The 14,477-nt window shown below is 38.1% G+C and overlaps 1 protein-coding gene across 2 annotated transcripts in view; it reads right to left on the bottom strand.

Annotated features, from left to right (window-relative positions):
- The window catches only part of LOC103799814 (thyroid hormone receptor beta), a 48,228-nt gene that overhangs the window by 21,326 nt on the left and 12,425 nt on the right, over positions 1–14,477 (bottom strand). The window contains exon 1 of one of the 2 annotated variants that reach the window (XM_009072164.1): positions 6,336–6,682. The exons of the other annotated variant lie outside the window; for it this stretch is intronic. Within the exon in view, the coding sequence (XP_009070412.1) occupies positions 6,336–6,663 (328 nt within the window). The 5' untranslated portion in view covers positions 6,664–6,682. Of the gene's footprint in view, positions 1–6,335; positions 6,683–14,477 lie in introns of those variants that run through there. 2 annotated transcript variants of the gene reach the window in all.

The following is a 14,477-nucleotide window of genomic DNA, read 5'->3' as shown; positions in this document are numbered from 1 at the left end:
TCAACAGTGCTTTTCTAAACATGGTACCAGCATGGAAGAAATTAATAGCACAATGAAGATTCTTGGGGAAGCCATGGATGGCAGCAGAGTTGACTGTTAGATGGTTTGAAGAACAAGCAGAGCAACAGACCTGTCAAACTCCTTGCACCACTAATGGGAGCTTGTCTCTCACATCAGCATGAACTACTGCTTCAAGTGCGTGTAATAACTCTGAATCAAAAATAAAAACTCCTATGTGGAAAAGCAGATGCTGTCTGGACGAAGTAATCCAGGCGCTCTCTTATGAAAGAAGAGTGTCTGATAACAAAGCTCATATGGGAACATTGGATAGGTTCTATTTCTGGGGGTCACATTTCATCCTTTAATTCTTGGTTAAAACCCACTAAATAAAGAGCTAAGAGGAACTGTTCAAAAGCAACACCAACCTCACTGAACTCTACAATAACAACCAATATTGTTCCTTTCAAGTCTCGGTCTGCTGTATTCCAGCATCCTCATGGACTATCATCTGGTGCATGCTGTATGATCCTCAAAGTTAACTATCTGTCAAGTATGACTTGACATTGTTTATCCCAATGCCCACCTTGGATCTTTACTTTGAGTGGAGAATAACAATGAATGACCTTGATCTGCCATGTGTGGTGTTTCCCCTGTAGCCTAAAGTAACTCTTTTTTTCCCCAGACTCCCACCTGCCAGCCTGCCTAATCTTACTGTCTTGGCAAGACTAAGTACTCAGCAGGACCAGTTGCCCCTATGTTGAAGAATATGTCATATAATCCATTATAGCCAATCTTGACAGTGTTTTACAAAATCTTTTAAACTGCAACTGTAGCTTTGTAGAGGTATGGCAAGAAACAACTGTCTTCGATAGGAAAATGCACAACAAGTTTGCCCCAAGCAGCCATAAGCACAGAAGGAGATCTGCTAACCTATGCAGTCATCTGAGGTACTCCTTCATTAATACTGTATGCCTACATTCTTGAATTACCATTTGCAGAAACAATACCTTAAAGCAGTATATGTGACCCTGCACAGTGTAACAGACTGGAGAGACATAAACGAGACACTCAGTGGCTATTTCTCCCTGCAGCAAGGCAAAGAAAAAACATTTACATTAAAACAATCCCTACAAAAATATAGTGGGTTGGTTTGGGTTTTTTTTTGGTGCCTGGTATACATTAAAAAAACCAAACATGTTTTGAGAAAAGAACCAATTTCAGTTTTGCTAAAGTATCATTGCACATACTTTATATCTTCTGATCTCTGTCTGTACAGATAATGTGATCTGATTAGGGAATTAATCCAAACCTTCAAAAAATTCTAGAACCAAACCATATTTGCCTACCAAACCGGGATATGAGTAACACTGACGCAAACAAATTATGCCTGTATACCAGATGTTCCTTATTAGCTTGTTCCTGATCCACCAGAGACTTATACCTTGCAGGCAGAAAATGCCATTTTTTGCTATTGCACAAGGACACTTGTGTTTTAAGGCCATTACTCAGTATTTTAATTTTCACTGTACCCTGGCAGAGTCATGTATTAAACATGTTCCCTGAAATCTTTCTTTCCCCCATCTGGTATGGTTTGCATGACTAGAGACCACTCACTAAAATTAAGAGTTTAGGACTTATCAGTAAGCTGGTATTCACTTACTAGACGCTGCAGTATAAAAATGAAAAAGATGAAATTAATTACTACCTTGAGAATCCCTAACTGTATTTGAACTGAAAAGAAAATTCATACTGCTGTTTTACTTCTTCCATAGGCACCCTGAACTCTGCAAATTATATAAAATTACAAGGACCATCCAGATATCAACCTTGACATGCTTGTGTAGAAAGAGCTTAAATAGAGTGTTTGTTGGCAAAAGCGAAAAGCCAAGAGATAAAAAGTATACTCTGTTCTTGTTTCTGCTATTATCAATATTGATCTGAAAGGCTGGGCTGATACACTGATCCTTGTTTCCCACTTTCTTTAAACTACTCCCACTGAGAAAAATGGCTTATTTCTCCATTGAGCTTGGAAGCACCAAGAATGTTGTTGAACAGATTCACACATTTCATGTTAGCTAACTGGCTTGCTCGTCCTCAATTTTCATCTGATGTTGACATTCTTTGATTTATGGAATTGCTAAAATTTGGCAAGAGATTCTTCAAAGACCGAATCTGAAACATTTTTATAGTCCCTTTTCCCTCAATGACTTTTCAATGTAGTAACTCTGCTCTTTAGGCTGAGTCAGAAACCTTACCAACAACAGTGGTTTTTGCACAGATCTGCTGAAAACATTTTAGCCCAAACTGTGTTATCACTCAAACTGCTTCAATCAGTACTGTACTTGCAGCCACTACAGGCAGAAAATACACCACTGTAAGAGTCAGACCATGCCATTCCCCCCTCCTCCCCCGAATTTAAATGTTTTTAGAGACAACAGCTTTGTGTTGCAAGAAAGTTATTTATTTAGAAACCTAAGCCTCACTGAACAAAGCAAAGTATGACTTAGTTCACTTTCCCATCCTTCATCTGGTTGTGGAAAGGAGATGACAACACATATTTCCATTGGCTTTTTATAACAAAAGAAACATGTAATTCCAAATGCATAAGGATTTGCTGAATTATGCAATTTTTCCTATCAGTGCTGTCTCCTTAGATGGCTGGTCAAGAGCTAAATTAATATTTTAAAGCCTCAAATAATTGTTAACATACTAGGAACTGCTCTGCTGCAAAGGCCAAGATGACAAACCCTCAGTGTTTCTGTAAATTGATTGTATGCACATATACTCCCTGCACTGATGAGAAGACATTTTGACATAACCTCCATGCTGCGTTTTCTTAGATATTCAGAAAGTACCCTAATGATTTCACACCGCTGAGAACTCAGTTTGGACTAATTCAGTTGCACACTCTAGCACTCATACAGTGTGTATTCTCAGCTGCATGCAAATTGCCTGAGAAAACACAAAGGGAAATAATTCCGACAATTACAATTACAATAATAACAACAATCATAACTTTCAAAGCCCCGTTCTCCCACCATACCGAGAGCCTTCCAAGAGATGGCATTAACCTCACCTGGTATCTGGGAAGCAAAGTGCGAGGCAGGGCTGAGGAGCCAACACTGCTACAGCCCGACTCAAGAATTCCCACCTGCAAACCACTCGGTTTGGAGCACAGCCTCTGCTTACTGCTGGTCCACCCCCACAGAACCTGAAGTTAAAGCCTGACTTCTAGACACCTGTGGGCATCTTTCGTTAACTTTGTCTGGGAAACAACTGTGCAGAGCAAAGTGAAAGCCAACTCCCATCCTGGTTTTAACTTTGCCCACGTTGTCCAACGGCCAAAACATTGTGAACACACCAAATGTGGGGAGACTGAGGTTTCTGGATCCGTGTACATTTTTCTTTTATACTTTTCTAACTGCATTACCTCCACCCTGTCACTGGGTACTCTTCCTCATGATACAGCTGGTGTGAGGTTCAGGGACATTTTTGCCTATCTGCTCAGCCTCTGCACAAGGGTAGGGTAGCACAGGCTCCCCCAGGGCATCACCCATTCAGCGTGCAGCGCTGCAAGCTCACCACAGCTGGCAGCACTCTAAGAGGAGAAAAATATTCCAGTTTAAGCTCTCTGGGACAAAACTGAGAATAGCACCTTGTTCTCACAATGATGATCCCTGTTCTGCTTATCAGATTTCACAGCATTATGCAGAAAACAAAGTATATCTGGCTGCCTGTTTCCTCGGGTAGGATCAGGTCCAAAAGGGCTTCCTTAATAAAACAGTAAGCTCTTGCACAAACATTGTGCTGCCACCTTTTAACAGAGTACACCAGAGCACAAAAGATAACAGAGCAACAAGCAGATGCAAAGCTAAACCCACACCGCTACCTCTTGATTTTCTGGACCACAATTCTTACCTTAAAAGTCAATTCTCTCATCAGAACTTCTGACATATAGGCAGAAAATAACAGTTTTTAATGTACTGTAATAACTGAAGTAGCTTTCTTATATTTTAGAGTAACTGGCTATACTTTTTAAGTACTTAAATTTTTTCCTTTAGTGACACATTGTCGGGGTCTTTGGTTCTTGTTTTTTTGAAGTTATTTTCTGAATTCTTTTAAAGTGACATAAAGACAGAGAAGTAATTAAATAGCCCTTCATAAATTATAATCTTTTCAGCATATAAAACGTTGATTTTTTTCTTCCCAGAGGGAAAACAAGTCTTTAACCATTTAGTAACTAGGAAAAGTTTTGATAGGAAAAGAGTCCATGTACTACTGTAAAGTACAATCTGATTTGAACAGCATATTATTGAGATTATGACAAATTTCAGGGGACAAACAGAACTACCAACTGCAACAATCAAGACTCTTCATGAACACCTGCTTAGGGACTTAATTTTGCTTTAATGGCCTATTACCAAGGCTTCTCTAACAAACTCCCTCGCCCCCCCAATCAATTCTGGATCAATACAGACACACATGCCCTGTGAAAAGCCTTCTGTTCTTAGGACAGGATTAAAAGATTCGTTAGTTTTATGATAGCTTGGTTAAAAGATGGAAATTAAAAAAAAAAAAAGAGAAGATGCACATATTCCACACAGTTTAGATCTCTCCTGCTTAACAAACCCAGCGTTTGCAAAGGTTTGACAGAAGGGAGGCAACTTTTTATTGATTACCACAGTAATAAGGCTCTAAAGAATCCCAGACTCTGTGAATGATCAATTAAAAGCCTGCCTGAGAGTCGGCTTCCACCAAAATTCACCGCCATTTCTTAGTGAAACTGAGGTGCTAGAAAACAAGGGCAGACAAGCAGTTTTTAAAAACAACTCTGCACAAACATGTACAAAAACTTTAAACAGAGCAGATGTCTGAGTACCGAAATAACATAAAGCTCTGATTTAGGTATATCAATTATTATTTATAACCTTTAAAATTATGCAAAAGATATTCCTTCACTGACTTCGCCAATAGCAAGTCTTTATTTTTTCTAAGTTAACCCCGAGATAAACTTTTCTTTTAACCAAAAATAAGACATGGGAAAAGTCTACAAAGGACTACAAATTCATTAGTTAAAACCCAAGAGCAGATAAAAAAGCATTTAAAATGTTGCACAACACAAAACCATGCTTTAATCTACAATTTGATCATGTTGTTACAGCTTCCTAGAACAGGATTTTAGGAAACATTTCCTTTATTGTGAAATGCAATGCTGTTTGAAGTATAAAATTAAGACATTTTTCCACCGAGCACACAGATTCATTGCACCAAGTACGAATGAATATTGCCTGCCCAAAGGAAACTACTTCTGTTTTCCATGTAGTTAATAAAAGTGAACAGTCGACTTTTCATTACAAGGCTACTTTAAAAGTAGTAAATGGTGTTTTCTCTATCTATCTAGTTATATCAGAGTCATGTGGGTTTTGGATAACTATATAGAGAAAACCTAGTCTGAACAGAAAAAGAACATTTTACTGGTACAACAGACTATTGTTATTCTTTAATAATGCAATTGTAAAGAAACACAGAGAACGTATATTCTGTATGTGTCAGTTTGGTTGTCTGAGCTCAGAACACAAATAGCACTGAAAACATTTCCAAGTGTTTTCTGGCATTTTGGGCTCTTTTAAAAATCTCCTCTGCTTACTTGAAAGCAAAAGAAATTCTAAAAACAGGCAATGATTTAACCGTGAGGGAGCAGGCACTGCACTCTGACTGTCCCTCGCAAACACACTGATTAGATCAACTTTTTGGATGCAAAGTAGTATTTCCTGCATAGATAAATTATTGAATTTTCGGTCTTTTTTGCTCTGCATAATCAGAAACTACAGTTTTTTTCTCTTAGAAGACAGTAACTTAAATGTAATCATTTTCCCACACATATTTACAGTTCTATTTTCAAAATCTTTTGCCTCAGTTGCTGAGTAAACAGAGTTCACATTTACTGAAAATGAGGACTTACACAGTTTGCCTGTAACCAGAAACACAGCTTTAAGACACAGAATATATAATGATTACATTTCAGCAGAGAAACTTTCTTATCTAGCTCACTGGTGAATAGCAAACAAACTTAATATACCCAGAAAGCAGAAAACAAGCAATCTATTTGCAAATGTCTCTTATTAAGATTAAGAAAAAGTGCTGGAAATCCTCATCGCTCACCGAAAACCTTACAATCACCTAGCAACCTATGTTACTGCTGCTTTCAATTTTGAACAGGCAGCCTTCACATTCAAAGATGCATCTGAGCCAACAGATGCAACTGTAAGTTTAAAGCAAAACAAAAACAAAAACAGAGATTATTTTTTTTTGTTATTTAAATAAAATGCCCCTACCTTTCTTCTGAGAGTACGATGGCGACTGCACTTGAGAAAAAGTAGGTTTTTCTTCTGTGAAATATTCAGGTTGGTTGTACTGATTCAGGGCCATGTCCATGTCAGAGTACTCGCTTTTAAACACGTTTCCAGGGTAACTACAGGTATAAGGCTGATTCACCGCCCAGGCCTGTTCCATATATATGTTATTACTGTGCAGGACCTGAGCATCACAACTGCTGTAACCCTGATTATCTTCGATATATGTGCAATAATCACTGGACTGCATGAAGCAATTGCTACCAGCAGCTGGGTGCACTTCATATATTTCTTGCATACAGTAGTTCATTTTGTTAGCCTATCTTAGCTTCTACTTTACGTACACACACACATGCATACACACGCAGGCATGCATACACATGGGTCGGGAGAGGAGCAATGAATATACACCAACAAAGTCGACTGCAAAACAGCCCGTTTTACTTCGGAGCAGCACCTGATGTGCTAAAATCCTATTTATATTGGGACGGCTTGTGAACTCCCCTGCCAGTCAAACATATTGGGAAGCAGATTTATGACAGTCAAAGGTCTTAATCTGTGACTGTAAGTTAATTCCAAGGGAAGATGGCAGGCAGGTAGCAATGACCACCAGACAAAGAAGCGACATCCCGACAACCCTCCTGTTCCCCTGTTTGTCTGGAATAATCATTTTATAAACCATTTCCAGCCTTTTCCAATATGATTAGAAAATGATTACTAAGGCAAGGACACAGTTATGTCACTGTAGTTGTCAACTTAAGTGTGAAGAATTATAAAGACTGCTTAAGAACTCCCAGAGGGGATACGCTGAAAATCCTAAAATCAATAATCCTGTTTTTCAGCATTAAACCATAGAAAATCCAATAGTGCTGTGCTGATGACCCGAACAGTAGTCTAGTTTTACAAAATTTAGCAACTTAATCTGTCATCAGCTTTATTGATTTTGTTTTACAGAATTACATGCATGAATCTCCCCAGCCTTCCACACATACACAATCCTCCCCACTGCCTGGTAATGCATTTACGGGAAAGCAGCTTTTCTAAACTTCAGTGATTTCAAGAGGTAATTTCTATTGAGTTCAACAGGTGGGAAACTTCAAAATAATATAATCAGCAAAAAGAACACTACTTAAACATTATCAATAAGCTAATTGCTTTGCTATTCTGCTTTGTTATCTTTTCTGTTTCAGTAATGAAGTACTCTTAGAGGCATTTCTTTTTTGACAACAGACCCAGTAGAGGAAGGTCTTTTTGCTCAGTTTGGCTCATCTATAAACTATGAACATGTCAATGCCACTACAACAAAAATTGTATGATCTTTTAATTGCTTAATGCACCCCGAACCTTAATATGGTTAGCATACCTTCTTTAATCAGTCATTATTTTTTGATCTAAAAGAAAATATTTTCTTTTTTAACTTATATATTAGCTGCTACTTGGGATTTTTACTAGGTAAAATGCTTTTTCTTTAAAGCACAGCTAAAATACAGTAGAATTTGTGAATTCAGTAACAAGACAGTATCTCTCTTTAATATCTGTTCTTATTATTAAGAAGCAGAATTATTACTGATTTGAAAATGAGATTTTGGTTTTCTTATTTCACTCATTTTAAACTATCCGTAGGATTGCCTAAATTTCCATTTTGCTTCTAGGATCTTTTTGCCCTTTTGCTTCTAGGATCTTAAGTGTACATCTAACAATCTCGACAAACATACATCCAAATGGTCCTCAAAAATTCCATGCAATAGGTAAGAAGACATGCACGTATTGCAAAGAGCCGACAGAGAAATGTTCTCCCTTCCAACACGCAACCTTAACTAACCTATCTAAATAAGAAGCATTACCAACTAGTGCCTAATTAGTACCAAATTCAGGACAAGTTCTTATGAGAATCAGAGAAGTTAAAATTCATGCTTGGATTATTTTTCCCCCCTCTAACTCTAACTCTAACTATAGAAGAAGCTTCTTTAATACACACTAATTAACTTGCTCAGAAAATAATGGAAATCTATTTGTTAAGTCGAAATGAACTCTTATCAAGACCAATCCTACTGAACCCAGTGAAGTTGCTTCCAAAATGAACTTATTCTGCTGAAACTCTTGATAGTTTAAACATCTTACTTCACTAAGAGTACTAGCAGTTCCTGACAACCCAGAAGGAAAGCCCAAATGAACCTTCAGTTGTTTACCATTATATAACTCATCAAACAGCATTGTGAAATAGCATACAATAAAAGTTAGTTTTCATTTTAGCACAGCCCCGTCATCTAGATTTTACAAACACTGACTTTGTGATGAAAGGCATGTCTCAAGCAAGATCCAAGTTTTCAAGAATGGATGTTCAGCACTTCACAAAAGATGACTGTGTTTCGTAAGAACTTCTGCAATAGTTGTTTACACAGAAACCCCCAAGCCATACCCATTTAGGTGATTGGTTGGTAATACTGCAGTGCATACAAATGCAACACAGAGTTTGCCAAGCTTACTTCCCCACACTCCTCAGAGAGAAAACATTCCCTGAGTGCAGTACGTGGGTTGTTCATTTACCAGAAAACGATCTCCTGTACAACCAACATGAATTTATGTGAGAGCTCACACAGAGGTAAGACTGTGCTATACAGGTTAGCAGAGTAGAATACCTAGATATTTTAACACCACCCAGAAAAAGTTTTCAGGAACTAGGCTTTAAATTCTTAGTGGGAATTTTTCCCCATGTGGATTTGTTTTGCTAGGTAAGTCAAAATTCCTATGAATTTTCCCATCTCTTGTTTTTTTCCTTCTGGTTTGATTTCGGTTTGCTACTGAAAAACTAACCAGAACTGAGATCCCGTGTAGTCAGAGCTGTCCCAGTCAGGATGGCACCTGAGGATATGGTACTTCAACATGGCACAGCCTGTGACTTACTTTCTGTTCCCAAATAAATCTCTCAAACATTTCTTATTTTCTATTGCTATGTAAATAATGGTTAGAAATGTGTCATACGTACTATTTTTGTCAAGAGTTACTGTAATGCTGCAAGGAAATTAAATTACATGTAACTGTGAAGGATGAGGAGAAAAAGAAAAATGGATGAAAGCCTTTTCCGAGGGAAAGAAAAAAGAATGATAAACACTGCCAGGGAATGGGGGTTCCTTACCTGTAATGTGCTAACATTAAAGAGGTTTATAGCACTGGAGATTGTTGTTCCCTTGGAAACAAATCAGTTCAAAGAACAGTGCAAAGACTTAACATCCTTATTAAAACCAAAATATTCCTAAAATACTTTGATTTTTAGTCTCAGGGTCCAATCCTGCGGGTCCTTTTCACATACCCCTTTGAATTAAACCATCTGGTAAAAGACGGTCAGACGGGGTCTTTATCAAAAGTCTGAAAGCAGAATAGAAAATAATATTAAAAGCTTTACTTTGTCCTGTATTCTGATTCAAATATTAGAGTCTTTACATCATGTCATGTTGAGCTTTCATTGCCTTCAGCGATGTAGTATCACACTTGGAATTTTATTACTTCACAAGTGTCTGATTATGTGAACACATGGAAACTAGTCACTATCAGAATAAAACCTTCAATTCAAGCAAACAGGACAGTGGTAAAACAGAAACTTTGATACTGTGACAGCAGAGGATCCAAAGCTTGAATCTCTCACAGTCGGTGGTGTCGTCAGTTCACTGTATTAATAAAGGCAGAAACTATTTATCAAACATGGGCCTTGAAAGCCCCAAAGGTTTTTATATACTCACCCTGGTGTAAATCAGAAGTAAGTGTAGTGCAGTCAGTGATGTTACACTGGGTGGGCAGAAATCAGGCCGAGAATGCCTGAAAGGAGGTGTCTGCAGAAGAGACTGCCTCACACTAGACCATTCAGCTCTTCATCAATTCCTGTTTCACAAATTATGACTAAAACTTTTAATTACAAACAATGAAAAGTCCCACTAAGCTGCACTTCTTTTGTGACTTAACACAGTGACAAAGCACACCAAAATGAACCCACAGAAATGCCAAGGAAAGACAACAACCCTGTGGACAATCCTCTGGATGCTACAGCCCAAACAACTCAGGACCTCGACATAGAAAAAAAAGTGTCACTTTATGTAATCCGCTCTGCTGTGTACCTCAGCTACCTGCACAATGTGCAGGTGGCATATGACCTGCAAGAGTCTATTCTCCTGATTTTTTCCAAACTGTGTGCCCCTGGTCTAGAGTCCAGGCCCTCACAATGCTGCAGTTAGGGCCCCGACGTGCCACTTCTAAAGGATTCAGCAGTGTCAGTATGTGGGATGTATTGCAAAACATTCAAATTAGTCAGGGCAAAGTGCCTTTTCTGAAGCACCAAATGGAAGGATCTTATGCTGGTTGTGTTCACACTTTATGCACAGAGATGAATAGTAGTCCAGCATTTGGTAAAAAAATTTTACACGTTTGAACATGTAGTTGCAAGGATTAAACATACCTTTCTGAACTCTTCACAGTTTTGTATGCTTGTATTATCAGCTCCTAGTTTTGTAATAAAAATTTTACACGTTCAAAAACAACTGTTATATTTCCTATTTATAGATTTTTCTTGTTGCCTGCATTCTCTCAGACACCTCTGATGAAGGTTATGGCAAAAAAATATTAGATCACTGCTTTTCACAGAGAACACAAATCTGTGCTTTCATGACATGGGCCTCATCCCAGACAGATCTTTTTATATCATAAAGAAAATATACTGAAAACTCTTAACAGCTTTTGAGCAGAAGTACTAATGTGGCTTTAGCAACACACATAATTTGTCAAATGCAGCTATCTTCATGCCTACCACCTCTCTTTAATGTATGTATTTGCACTACCTTATTCATTCACTTCACATACTATGATCAAAGACTCAAAATGGTCCCTCAAACCATGCAAACCTACTGTTAAGAGATTAAACTAAGAAAGTCTCAAACATCAGAATCCAAAAATAATAACAAGTATTTACAAGAACAGAAAATTAACTCTATATAGTGTTTATCTTATTTTGAAAACTCTACTTTGACTAAATCATAAAGTAGACAGAATTATGGAATTCCAGTGCTGTAAAGTTACAGCAGCAGTTGACAGCTCCTGGAGTATGTCTCAGTGGAATCGAAGACATTAAACACAGGCACATTTTTTCTATGCTATATTAATTAGAGCAAGTGATATAGTTGAAGGAAAAAGAGCTTTATCTTTCTGGCCTAAAATTATTTCTTTGGGTTTGCAACAGATAGAGCGAGTTTCAAACAAGCTGACCCTGGTATAAACCTGAGGAAAATCTTACTTAGACAGCAGCACACCTCTTTTCTCTACATGTATTGAGTTACTCCTTTCTCTTACAAAACCCACCTGTACCTTGGTTATGACATGTCACTAAATTTGTATGTGACTCATAAAATGCCAGAGCGATGTGCCTTTTATTGAAACACTTCAGACTCATTAGTCTGTTTGGATAACAAAGAATGTCATAGTTTATACTTAAATGTTCAGGATCACTATGAATCCAGTTACCCCTGAAAATATTTTCAAAATTTTGAATAAATTTAGTTTAAAGAGAATGGAGCTTGCTCTTTCCTGATCAGGACTCCTCCAGGGTTCGTGCTTGCTTTTTCTCGCACTGATCCCTCACACTGTTCATGACACGTGTGGGTAGCACACGCTCTTGTCAGAAAGTGTTTGCTCCTTGAGAGCTCTGCCAACAAATGGGCGAACAAAACTCTTGAATGGGTCTGACAACTTTTAAGATGGTCTCTGAGCAAATATTACTAAGAGTAATTATAGACCTGTGACCCAGACAACCCAATTTGTTAAGCCTCCCCATGTATCATAATTGGAAGACCCTGTGAGCAGACATCAGTTAATTACACAGCTTATCTCTTGAGAAAGTAACCGCCAATACTTAAAACGTGTACCTTTTCTGAGTCATTCCCTACCCCAACTCCACATGAAAACTTCAAGGTAAAAAGTTCCATTTGTTCAAAAATAAAACCAAGCAGAAAGCTAGCTAATTTAGCTTGACACAACATAATTAACAGACTCCTGGATGGGACTGTCTGGGTTTGGCAGCCTCCTGACAGCCCTTAGTAAGACGTTAAAGCGATCAACACCTGACATCTGTTAGCAAAGAGGCATTCTGAGGTAAAGCACAACTAAATCTAAAGAAATCAGGTACTTAGACCAGTTTAACTTTTTCATGAGGTGATATCCTGCCTGACACTGTAATCTTTCTTCCTGGAGTGACGCAAGACTTAAGTAAAAGAAAACAACTTGTAATCCCTCCCTCCCAATATGCAGTAATTATTTTTTAGGCAAAGAACAATGAAGAAATATTTGCCCAAGTTTAAAAAGGAACAAAAATAACTCAAGCACTAAATTTGTGCTAATACCTAAGCAGCTATTATTCTTAAAAGGAATTCCTTCAATGCCGTGCTGATGTGAACAAACCAAACCTACATGAAAGAAAATGGCTCATTCTCCTGACTAGTGAGACAAAGAATATTCCTAACAAGAAGTTCCATTTATTTGCATTCTGCACATGCACTTACTGAGGCTTTGGGACGGTTAATAATAAGAGAGAAGGCAAACAACACAGTCACAGGTGAGAGATGAACATCCTGAAAGTAGTAAAAGAATGCTTTCTTTTGTCTTTGTATTTTAAAGGTATCGAAGATATGCTTTATTAAAAGAGGCCAGGTACAGAAAAGATTTTTGATCATCTTATCAAGACCATAAAGAGAAAGATGAATACTTTTCTAAAGGGCTAAAAAGAGATATATTATTTTGTATTAGGCATCACACAGAAAACCCCACTAAGTACTCCTCACATTGTCATCAGGGCTCTTCAGAAAGCTGTTAAATTAAATAAAAAAGAATACTAAAAATCACAATTATCCCTGATGCAAAAAAGAAAAATGAAAATGAAAAGTTGGTAACAAGACAACACCCCACACATAATAATGCTTTTACCAATGGCCAAACCCCTGGCCCCAAGAAAAGACATAACCACCTGGTTTGGTTTGTTTTGTTGCTTTTTTTTAAAAAATGCAGCATTTGCTGTGCTCTGCATGATAATGCCAGTTACCTTTACACTTTTTTTCTTCTTTTTGGTATTCCTGGGCACTTGACATGACTTGAAAGTTTGCTTTTGTACGGCCTGGCTGCAAAATTGTGCTAGTCCAAGTTGAAGTATGTAGACATTGAGAAAGCTGCTGTCCATTCCTCTTGATATCATAATTTTTGGAGTGTCTTTTCCTACAGAAACGGTTTTCTGTTATGCCCACTACATTCCATTTCTGGTCTCTGTCAGGAAGGTGAATCAGTCTGTCCCAGAACAGGAGGCCACATCCTGGATGTTTGGCAAATACTGCAGGGCTACAAACTGTTGGCTTTGCCAAAATCTTGCTCAGGTGTGGAGTTTTGGAAAGCAAGTGGTTCCCCAGCTCTCCTGATGCTGTGGTATTCCCATGCATCTCCACTGGACCGCACTGATACGATGCAGAACCTTTCAGCCATGCCCATTCAGCCACCATAGTTCCCCTTCGGTAAAAGCAAATATAAAATTTTCCCGTCTGAGAAGCCTGAACAAGTAGGCAGATCTATGTGGACAGGCTAACACTAGATGTAACTTTCACAACCTCACAACTACAACATGGGCCGCAGGGCAAGTTACCACCGATTTATTGCCTTGCTCATATGATCATTTGAGGTCTTGTAGGTCGAGGCTGGTCGTGAACAATTTTCAGATACTTAAAACACAAAACATCAAGGATTCAGCCTTGTTTGACTTTGCTCTTATCGCAGGCTGACCTGAGGGACACTCTGTTACCTAAGTGTGACATTCTTATGTGGGCATGCTTAGCGGTTCCGCTTTTGCTACCTACTGCCTTTCTCTACTTGTGGCCACAGGAGAGTATCAGAGACGCTAATTTTATCACAGGAGCATGGACACTTGAGTCTGGTGTAGATAATGAACAATACCAAAGCTGTATGATTTGATTAGATCAGTCATAATGATTGATCAAATCTATTTATTCTTTGATATAGAAGAAACTGAGATACCACTAGTTGATAAATTTGTAAAACTAAATATAGCCCATTTTCTATTTCTGGACAGCAAAACTAAATGCTATA

The sequence above is a fragment of the Acanthisitta chloris genome, unplaced genomic scaffold (assembly GCF_000695815.1).
Source record: "Acanthisitta chloris isolate BGI_N310 unplaced genomic scaffold, ASM69581v1 scaffold9353, whole genome shotgun sequence".
NCBI lineage: Eukaryota > Metazoa > Chordata > Aves > Passeriformes > Acanthisittidae > Acanthisitta > Acanthisitta chloris.
This window is presented reverse-complemented; position numbering and strand designations above follow the sequence as displayed.